The 11,870-nt window shown below is 32.3% G+C and overlaps 1 protein-coding gene across 2 annotated transcripts in view; it reads left to right on the top strand.

The window, feature by feature from the left end:
• TMEM65 (transmembrane protein 65) overlaps positions 1-11,374 on the top strand; it is a 77,684-nt gene extending 66,310 nt beyond the window's left edge. For both annotated transcript variants that reach the window (XM_041768956.1, XM_041768957.1), the window contains 2 exons: positions 473-578; positions 6,928-11,374. In XM_041768956.1, coding sequence (XP_041624890.1) covers positions 473-578; positions 6,928-7,029 — 208 coding nt within the window. In that variant the 3' untranslated portion in view covers positions 7,030-11,374. The remainder of the gene's footprint in view (positions 1-472; positions 579-6,927) is intronic.
• The last annotated feature ends 496 nt before the right edge of the window (positions 11,375-11,870 follow it).

Consider the following 11,870-nt stretch of genomic DNA (forward strand, 5'->3'; position numbering starts at 1 on the left):
TGCCTGAGTGGCTCAGTTGGTTAAGCATCTGACACTTGAGTTCTGCTCAAGTCATGATCTCAGGTTGTGAGATTGAGCCCCATGTCCAGCTCTGCACTGGGTGTGGAGCTTCCTTGAGATTCTCTCTCTCTCTCTCTCTCTCCTCCTTGGCCTCTCACCTCCCCCCACTCTCCTATCCCCACTTACTCACTCTCTCTCTAAATAAATAAATACATACATAAAAGAGAATAATTACTCTAAGCCAATTAGTTTATGTATTGAATACATTAATGATAACGTACTTTTAAACTATATATATTTATGCACAATAAAAATGAAAATTCTAAAAACATTTACTCCATTTCTAGAGTGCCAGTTACAGGTGTAAAATTATCTAGTTTCTTTTTGTACTAATTAGTTTATTATCTAATGACATTTGTGTGTCTCTTTAAAAACTTACATTCTGTCCTTATGTTTTTTTTTTTTTTTTAAGACTTGCAGGCTATGTTGAAGCTTTGGCTTCCAGATTAGGTCTGTCAATTCCTGATCTTACACCGAAACAAGTGGACATGTGGCAAACACGTGTTAGTACACATTTTGTAAGTACTTTATATGGTTTATGATAATGAATTCAGGTAGCCAGAGCAAGATACTATATATATATAGTATATATATACTTTGAGAAATTTGAGACTAACTTGATTTGAGTGGAGTGTTTAACAAAATTGTCTAAGCTTTGGCAGTTTTCAGAAGAAGGATAATTTTTTATTGTTTATTTTGTGTAGGTGTATTTGATTTTTAGAATATTCTTTATATGATTCAGTTAAGAATATATGCCATGTATTAGAGACTGAAGGACATAAAATGAATATGAATTATAGTTACTTTTGAGAACTGTTTAGGTGAAGAACAAGGCATATAAACAAATTATAATTTTGTAGGACATATGCAGTTATAGAATCATGCACTAGATACAGCAGTAGCACAAGTTAGAGAATTCATACTTGTGGGGAGAAATGTCTTTTGGTGGGAACATTTCTTGGAGCTTATTGGATCTAAGCATATTTGTGTATTATTGATAAGATGTTTACTGGTGAACAAGAGAATTCTGAGTACATTAACTAGCATGTAGAAAGACATGATAAAAACAGGATATGTTCAGAGAAATACAAGAAATTAAGTATTGCTGGAGTATAATACTTACTAGTTGAAGATGAAGCAGCAGTAGGAAACAGCATTGGAGAAGTAAGGATAGATCAGACAGGAAAGACCATATAAGCTATGTTAAAGAGCTTGAACCTCATAACTAGGTGATGGAGTGCTAAGTGAAGAATTTTAAGTAGGAAGGAAAGTAGATATATTACAGTGCCACCAATTAAGTCAAGAAAAAGGGAGGAAGGACAAGTTAAGGAAGGCTATGAGATCTTTGATTCAGTAAGTTGAATTTGAGATGCTTATAGGACATTGAAGTAGTAATACCTAGTAGGCATTTGGATTAAAAGTTAGAGAGGTCTGAATTAGAGATGATGAGTATTATCAATTATTCTTCCAACAAATATTCATTATTTTCTACTAAATGCATAGTACACATGTAGGAGTTTTGAATACATTGGTTAACAAAACAAGATCTTTTTTTCTATGGATCTTACATTCTAGCAGTGGAGAGAAGACAATAAAAATTGGATAAATAAAATGTTTAATGTACTAGAAGTTTGCAAATGTTAAAGGAATTAAAGAAAAAAGAAAGAGCAGGGTAAAAGAGGTTGAGAGTGCTGGGATAAAGACAGCTTACAGGATTAAATAGGAGAGTCACTGCAGGCCGCACTGAAAAGGTGATAGTTAAAATCATGGGAGAAAGTGAGATTATACAGGACCGTGATTCTCAAAGTGTAGTGCCATGGCCAGAATGATCAGCCCTACCTGGAAACTTGTTACAAATGCAAATCTCAGGCTCCACCTTAGACTCACCTATTTCTGTGTAGAAAATCATGTATATGTATCCATATCCTGCAATTTATAGATTAGTTGTCTGATTTCTGCTAGAAATGTTGAGGAATCAGGATATTCTAACATTCTAGCAATTTGGCTTGACATTTTAGCACTACAATTGGGATCAAGAGAAGATTTTCCTTGGCTTTCTTCTCATGTAAAATTGATCATTGTTTTTTCGTTCTGTATTATAAGCAGGTCCATTCCCTTCTCCTATTATAAAAGTACTTCAGTTACTAAGCTAGTGTATAGATAGATAGATAATAGATGGATAGATAATGTGTGTATCTGTGTGTATGTTGATAGATTTTCTACTAGCATATGAAGTGATTCTATTTCTTGGTTGTTGACTCTTCTTTTATGTTAGGATTGAATGTACTCTTGTAACATAACATTCAATTAATGAATAGCCTGAAGTAATTTAAGCTACTGATCAGTAATCTATTCATGGCATAAGCTAACTCTGAAATTTACCCATAATGGAATATATGCAAATGAATATGCAGGTTCCTGTTGATATGGGTTATATTTTAAAACCTCATTTATAATTCAGCTGATTGAAATTCAGAAAATGTTTTCTTGCCAAACTGTGTTACAGATGTACTCAAGTTCTTGGGTTAGCCCTAGTGTAGTTACTTGTAAGGCCTAGACTATCATAAGACCTGATAATAATATATAGGTAACTGATATTTCAGTGGAAAGATGTTTCAGGTTCTGAATCACAGAGCTGGAAAAGGATATCCCACTTCTTTCCTCCCTCTCTGCCCTATTGACTTTATGCCTCATTGAGATAATTGGATTGGAACTCATTAACTGGCAGTCCTAGAGTGAGTGCAGGAGGAAAGCCTTGCTTTCCATGGAAAATAGTAATAAGCATTCTAACAGAATGGGTGAGAAGTAGAAGAAGCAATGAACATTTCATGTATATGGGAAAGTCATAAATCTGAATAAAATAGTCTCTCTCTGTGTATATAAATAAATATAAATGAATATAAAGTTTAAGGTCAAGATAAGGATCTAGCATTAAATTTTAGCATCTGGAATGAAGAAAATTTCTGCTTATTAAAGCTCTGTAAGAGTGATACTTTTTGAAGCTTGATGAAAAATGAGATGATGAAATGACATGACATGATGAAAATGACAAATCTGATTATTAACATAAAGCATGGGCATACCACCACCACCATCACTATCACTACCACCAAAAACCCAAAAATAACAGAGTTGAAAATTTTTATGCAAGCTGTTGTCAAAACACTAATGTCTAATCTTGAAGTTTATTAGAAAACCTGAAGGATCTGATAGATAAATATGGATGATATATAAGAAAAAACATTGTATTCAAGATTGTTGATTATGTAGCTATCATAGCACCTGTAATGTCTGATAGAATTTGTTTTATTTATTTGTTTTTCTCCTTATAACTAATTGGAAGTTCCTGAAAGAGAGAGACACTGCATCTAATTAGTTTTTGTTTCTCTGGTACCTAGCACAGACTTTGGCACATAGTAGATTCTCAGTAAAGTTTGTATGAAGAAATAAAACTTACCTGAAAAGATTTAACCCTGATGGTCATCATAGAAATTCAAATTTTAAAAATTATTTACAAAGATAAACATTTAAAACTGTTCATAGTGTAGGTATGGTTGTAAAAAAATTGGTGTGTATATATACATATACATATACTACATATATTTATACATATACAGTTGACTCTTGAACAACCTGGGGGTTGAGGCACCATCAACCCCCATGAGTTGAAAATCCATGTATAACTTTGACTTCTCAAACACTTAACTACTAATAGCTAACTGGAAGCCTTACCAGTAACATACATAGTTGATTAACACATATTTTGTATGCTATATAGATTACATATTGTATTCTTAGAATAAAGTAAGCTAGAGAAAGGAAAATGTTGCTAGGAAAATCACGAGGAAGAGAAAAAACATTTATAGTACTGAACTGTAAAAACCCACATAAGTAGATCCATACCTGTGTTGTTAAAACCTTTGTTGTCTGAGGATCAACTGTATTTCAATTGGTATATATGTAGTTGCTGTCAGTTTTGCTTAGAATAGATAGCATGGTATTCATTATACTATGAATATGCACAAATGTTCATGTTATGTGATTTTTAAGCAAATCATTGGGAAGAACTATACACAGAAATATTTATTGTAATATCACACTGGCGAAAAAGTAGCAATGATTTTTAATGATATAAGGAGAGCTTTAAACATTAAAGGCCATCAATTCAGTGGAATTTAAGGAGTTTGATAATAAGTTTATGAAACAGTTTGCAAAGGGCTTATTAGAACATGTGGCTATGGGGGAAGAATTGAGACAGAATACAAAGCTATGTTTACATAATTATTAGACCTACATATAATTAGCTGTATCTGGGGATAAATATTGAAAAAGGAATATATACAGATAGGAGCAAATCCAAATATATTGAGAGTATTTGGTGAGTTTTTTTCCTCTATCTTCCTATCTTCAGATGTTAAAATGTATGTACAATTTCTAAGAAGTGTTTTTCTACTTGAATATTTCTTTGGTGTTATTCCATGGCAATTTGAGAAAACTTTTCCTAGTTGCATTGAGCTTTAAATATTACTTGTTCTAGAACCCTATTGTAACTTATTTTTTTATTGAAGCGTAGTTGACATACAATATTATATTAGTTTCAGGTATACAACCTAGTGATTCAACAGTTATATATATATTAACAAAATAGCACAATAGGTATAGTCATCATTTATCAGCATACAAAATTGTTACATTTTTTACTATATTTCCTATGCTATACTATATTTCCTATGCTATACTTTACTTTCTCATGACTTACTTATTTTACAGTTGGAAATTTGTACCTCTTACTGCCCTTCACCTATTTCACCCATCCCCTCCATCTCCTCCTGTCTGGCAACCACCACTTTGTTTTCTATATCTATGAGTCTATTTCTGTTTTTTTATTTGTTTTGTTTTTTAGATTCCACATGTAAGTGAAATCATGTTATTTGTCTTTTTCTGTCTGACTTATTTCACTTACCATAATACCCTTGAGGTCCATCTACGTTGTCACAAATGTCAAGATTTCATTCTCTTTCATGGCTAAGTAGTAGACTCCATTGTCTCTCTGTGTGTTTGTGTGTGTGCATGTATACATGTGTATACATATACAAATGTATGTATACATTTATACTTGCATACATGTATGTGTGTGTGCACATACATATATATACTATATCTTCTTCATCTGTTGATGGACATTTAGATTGCTTCTGTATCTTGGCTATTATAAATAATGCTACACTAAAAATATGGGTTCATATATCTTTTCAAATTAGTGTTTTTTTTTCCCTTGGGTAAATACCCAGAAATGGAATTAGTGGATCATATAGTATTTTCATTTTTAATGTTTTGAGGAACCTTCATTCTATTTCCCATAGTGGCTACACCAATTTACTTCCCCACCAGCAGTGTACAAGGATTCCCTTTTCTCCATAACCTCACCAATGCTTGTTTTTTTCTTGTCTTTTTAAAGACAAGTTAAATTAGTTTCAAGTGTACAATACAGTGATGTAACAATTCTGTATATTATTACTCAGTGCTCATCAAGATAAGTGTACTTTTAATCCTCTTCACCTATTCACCCACCTCCACTCTGGTAATCATCTGTTTATTCTCTATAGTTAAGAATCTGTTTTTGGTTTGTTTCTCTCCTTTCCCTTTGTTGATTTTTTTTCTTAAATTCCACATATGAGTGAAATCATATGGTATTTGTCTTTCTCTAATTGACTTACTTCACTTAGCATGATACCCTCTAGATCTATTGATGTTGTTACATTCTTTTTTGTGGCTGAATAATATTCCTGTGTGTGTGTGTGTGTGTGTGTGTGTGTGTATACACCACAACTTTATCTGTTTCATTTATCAGTGGACACTTAAGGCTGTTTCCATAGTTTGGTTATTGTACGTAATGCTGCAATAAACACAGGGGTACATACATCCTTTTGAATTAGTGTTTTTGTATTCTTTGTAATCACATGGTAGTGTGGTTACTGGATCATGTGGTAGTTATATTTTTAATTGTTGAGGAACCTCCATACTGTTTTCCACAGTGGCTATACCAGTTTGCATTCCTGCCAGCAGTGCAAGAGGGTTCCTTTTTCTCCATTTCTTGTTTCTTGTGTTTTTTATTTGAGTCATTCTTACAGGTGTAAGGTGATATCTCCTTGTAGTTTTGTTTTGCATTTCCCTGATTAGTAGTATTGAGCAGCTTTTCGTATTAGCCATCTGTATGTCTTCTTTGGAGAAATGTCTGTCTCTGCCCCTTTTTTAATCAAATTCTTTTTTCAGTGCTAAGTTGTATGAGTTTTTTATGTATTTCGGATATTAACCCCTTATTGGTTATATCATTTGTAGATATTTTCTCCCATTGAGTAGATTGCTTTGTCATTTTGTTGATATTTTTTGCTTTACAAAAAACTTTTTAGTTGAAGTAGTCCCAGTTCTGTATTTTTGCTTTTGTTTTTTCTTGCCTTAGGAGACAGATCCTGAAAAATGTTGCTATAAGGCTGATGTCTGAGAGATTACTGCCTATGTTTTCTTTTAGGGTTTTTATGGTTTCGGGTCTTATTACATTTAGGTCTTTCATCCATTTTGAGTTTATTATTGTATATGGTATAAGAAAGCGGTCCAGTTTCATTCTTTTGCATGTAGCTGTCCAGTTTTCCCAACAGCAGTTATGAGACTGTCTTTTCCCCATTGCATATTCTTGCCTCCTTTGTCATATGTGGCTTATTTTTATGTTTAAGTTACTATGATCAAAAGAAATGCAGTTACAGTTGAATTTTATAACACATAGAAATTGTTTATTGTAGAGACTTAGGCAAGGATTCTTCTATCAGGGATAAAATAACTTTCAAAAAATGTTTTCTTTTGTTTCCTTAGGGCAAAGCTGTTGGGGTGACTATTGGCTGCATTCTAGGAATGTTTCCTTTGCTTTTCTTTGGAGGAGGTGAAGAAGATGAAAAACTGGAAACGAAAAATTAACCCTCTTAGAATATTTATAAAAAGATGTAAACTGATGTACCTCAATTACTAAATATGCTGTCACAACATTTAGGAATTAAGACAATAACAGTGTATAGATATGGGATCAAATAATTCAGCATGTATTATGGAAAACACTAACTTATTGTGGCTTGGTTTTCTTAGGACATCTTTTTAACAAAATGTTTAGTATCCATTTTGTGTAAATTGTTGAAATGCTTTTTCACCAATTGCAGTCAACATTTTACCTTTTTCTTTATATCAAAATATCATTTAAGTATCAGCCATTGATGTACTGTACTGAGTTGGGTTTTGCATACTTGTTACTTCATGCGTATGCATGCATGAAAGGATCTTCTGTTGTCACTGTTCTCTAATTACAACTCAGCTTTGAAATTTTTGCCACATTACTTAAGATGTTTCATATAAGTTAAAGTTTTTTTTTTTTACTCTATTTGGCAACATCAATTTTGTACTATTTTACACTGAACATATACAATCATATAATTTCAGTCATTTTAAAATTCTTATTCTATTCAAAATAGACACACACTTTACGTATTTTAAGTATCTATTACTCATTTGAATTTTCTGACCTCGCTGTCTCAAGAGCCAGAGGTTAATCAGAATAAGTATTATGTGGTGTCCCTACTACATAAAACCATGTATGTTAGTAAATGTATTATTTTCATTGATTTTTTTAAATCTCCAATTTCTCAATTTTGAATCATTACATCATAGCTTCTGCTCCTTAGGGGAAGAAAATGATTATCTTAGGGTCTTTTATAAATGTGGATTGTGGAGTTAGAGTAAAATAAGGGGTTTTACCTGACAGTTGGAAATTAAGAGGCTAAAAATTTTTTTAGAGGAAAAGAAAATGGGAACTGTCGAGAAGGTTTATGATATAAGTGGTGAAGTTGAAGTGACATTTGGAAGGTTAATGAGATATAGATTCTATTGTTTAGGATGGATTTCTTTTTCCCCATTCTCATCTCAGATGAGATGAGCGTCGTCTCATCTGAATTGACTGAATCAGAGTACTCCATACTCATAATCCTTATGTCTCATCTTGTTTAGTGAGTTTTATTTCTGGATAACTTACTCTGAGGTGAAGACTAAATATTTTAGATATTGCTTTTTTGCTATGAATAGTCTAGTAGTCAAAAGCTATGTGAGGAGAAATCTTTTTTGTTCTTTTTTTTTCTTGTGATGTTTAAATAATATTCTAGGTTGAAATTATTTATTTTCAGCCTTGCATATTTGACATGTATAGTACAACTATATATGAGTCATAAATTTTAATTTTATGAGCCCTTAAAATTTGTTAGCATGTGGCCTGTTACATATGCTAAAAAATTACTCTTACATGTAAGAGTAAACACATCATGGAGGAGAAAAACTGAAAATAAAATTACTGTTTGGGCCACTGAAATTATTTATGTTGCTTGATAGATGCAAAAGAAGGGAAACTTCTAAGATGGCTGTATTTACAGTTACCTTAAAATTTTATTTGCACATACTTACTTTGACCTCTTATTTTCAGAGGGGCTGTTTTTTCCCACAATGCAATTTGTTGTAAATTATCCTCTCTACACTTAAAAATAATTTAGGGCCATCCTTTAATCATAGATTTTTGAAGGAAAAGAAGAAAATAAATCATATATTATAAAAATAAGTATACAACATTCTTATTATGTACAAATAATACAACACTCTCATTTGATCAAATTAGGATTATAGAACTTGACTTCTTAAACAGAATTGTGGTTTTTATCTTCCACATAGTACCATGTATACACCAAAAAGAATTTTTTAATTATTTTAGCTGGTAGGAATAGAGTGCTTATTTAAACAGGGTTTTGTTTTGTTTTTTTTTTTGGGGGGGGGTGTAAATGTCTAAGTGCATTTGTTCCTAACTTGTATATTGCCAGTCTTTTTTGTTTTCTAAAAAGTATTTTATTGTGGTGCTTAAATTTTCTTCTTGTTAATTAAATCCCATATCCAGAAACCTTGCCTGTGAGCTTAGAAAGGGCTTTATACGTTTTCACGTTTTGCTCTTGAAAGTAATTCAGTCCTACAGAACCTTTCAGTTTAGCTGAATGTCTGCAGAATTATTTAAGGTGTCAAAACATGGCATATATAACCTTCATGTTGAAAGATATATAAATTTGGGGGCATAATAAAAATTTGAATCATTCAGATAATTAATTTTTAAGAAATGGAGCCCTTTTGTCTTTAACATAAGGTACACGTCTTTTCAAGATCTTATCCTATGTGAGTATTGGTGCTTTGCACAAAGTGATTTCTGAAAAGTGGTTCCCTTTAAGATAATGACTTCATAAAATCATTGTTTCATGGCACCTGTCACAAATAACCTTATTTCAGATTAAAACTGGAATCTTTTTTCTCATATTTCTTTATTGGAAGCACCATAACTATAGTTAAATACAACATGAGCTATTTAGTACTGTTCATTTGAAATTCATGTTGTCTGTGTATTATGATTTATTGACTTGTTGATGCATGTAAATTGGGTGCATTTTGTTGCCACTGTATGTTAAATGGTGACCAATGTTTTTACAAAGGAATTGAACAAAAAAAAATATCTTTTAAGAAATTTGGAATGTGGTTTTGCTTTTAAAATTTGATTTTCTTCCTAATCTCTGAGGGAGGGCCCTGGTTATTATTACGTCACTAAGGGAAATGGAATAAATAAATGTAGTTTTTTTTTTTTTTACAGGGTTGAGGCAATGTCACTGATACAGTAAAATGAAGTATTTATTACCTCCCTGAAGTCCACACTGGAGATCTGTTTCAGATTATGAGAGAAGAATGATCCTATATTGAGACAATTTGATCTTTATTAGGGTGTCAAAAATAACATTAGAGAGATTGGCATAAATCACACTGATGGGTTTTTACAGCAGAGATATCCAGGCCTTCTGTAGAATAATGCCTCATTGACTCCTTTTTTGTAGGAGGTGAATTTTGAAGGTAATGGAAGTTTATCTTTCACACAGAAAGTGTGTGAATCATTTTGAAATAAATCGTCATAATTTGAGAATTATATTTTCTTCCCATCTTGAATGTATTAAATATAATGTCATTATTTTCTTAGTGGTGAAGCACCATCCCCAGGACATTATTATTGTGCTGTGATGCCTCAGGAAAACTTTCATTTTCCTCCCATCTTTTTTTACTACTCTCACTTTTGGCAACTGCCTTCTCTCTCTAAATTGCCACTTCTCAGCTGTATGGATTTAGCAACTAGGTGGCCAGTCTCACCAGGAATTCTTTGGGAAATATTAGGCTACGGAACCTGAGTGAGATGATGGTAATAATGATGATAATGTTATTAGCTCCCTTTAAAAAAATGTTAGCTCCCTTTTATCAAGCATTTATTTGCTGCTGTAAATATTTTACACACTTTGTCACATGTATTCAGTTTAATAACAACGTTAAGTTGGTGCTCTTATTATCCCTATTTTATATTGGAAAAATCTTATATAGAGATTTAGTAGTAGACCCATGAGGTCAGTACTAATAAGTGGACTGGAATTCAACTTTGTCCAAGTTTAAAGCCTGTGTTCTTAGTTACTTTACAATAGAGCATCATCAGTTGTACAGACTTTGTAACATCTCTTCTCTGCTTAGGTTTCTTTTTACCTCTAGACTCATGGAGTTGTTTTCTTGCCTATATTCTAAGGGAATTGTGCTTATAATCCCATCGTTAGTTTAAGAAATTCTGTGCATACTCTGTGCTCAGAACTGTTTAAGGAACTGAGTGAACAGCTAAAACATCCTCATTCTCATGAAGTTTATTCTGGGGTTTGGGGGGATGTCGATGGGGCAAATACACACTTAAATACTTCTTATTTGCAGACAGTGATAAATTCTAGAGAGAAATGGAGTAAAGTGAGGGGCATGGAAAGTACTGGTGGTCATATGTGGGGCATTATTTTTATAGAGTGGCCAGGGAAGAGCTGAAAGAAATGAGAACATTAACCGTACATGTTAAGAAAATCTTAGACATGTGAGATATATTTCATTTTAGAATGTATTATAAGATGTTTTGTTTGTTTTGCATTATTAATGCTTTCTGGATTGAATCTAAATACTAATATTTAAATATTAGAATTAACACTCCCTGCATATCTACTGACAGCAGTAGAGGGAAATGACCCAGAAGCCTGGGGAAGCTACCTGGGAATTCAGAAAGTCTGTGGATAACCCATCTGCAAATTATTTAGGGTTTGTTGTGTGCTCATAATGAAATCTTACTAACAGATCATTTGTTTTTACCAAAGCAATAAATGCTATTGGTATATGAGTTGTAACACTAAAATTGGTTTTTCTTCTTTAACTTTTAGAAATGGAGTACTACTTAAAATAAGAACATATAACATTTTAATTTTGAAGCTTCAGGACTTTAAGGGCCTACCAATCTTATGCTGACAGCAATGTGAAGTACATGGTGTTATGTGTTGGGTTTTTTATTAAACTTTATAACATCAAACATGTTAATGCCATTGACAGGTTTATGAATGAAAAAAAATTGAGCAAATATTTTTATTAAGACCAATTAAAAAGAATAGGCACCTTAGAGATTGTGTGATTTCCCCACAACTACAAGTTAAATTTTTTGTTTACAGGAATAGAATGTGAGAATGATGACTGAAGAATTAAACTCAAAGGAACTATTTTTGGGGAGAGATGGAGTGAACCTTCAAACACTGTTGGGTAAAGGGATTTTCTGTAAGAATTGTAGAATTCAGTAAAGATTTGACATTTGCTAATAATATGAAAGCTATACATTTGTATAGTGCTTTCCCATTTATAAA

Source organism: Vulpes lagopus, chromosome 9 (genome assembly GCF_018345385.1).
Source record: "Vulpes lagopus strain Blue_001 chromosome 9, ASM1834538v1, whole genome shotgun sequence".
NCBI lineage: Eukaryota > Metazoa > Chordata > Mammalia > Carnivora > Canidae > Vulpes > Vulpes lagopus.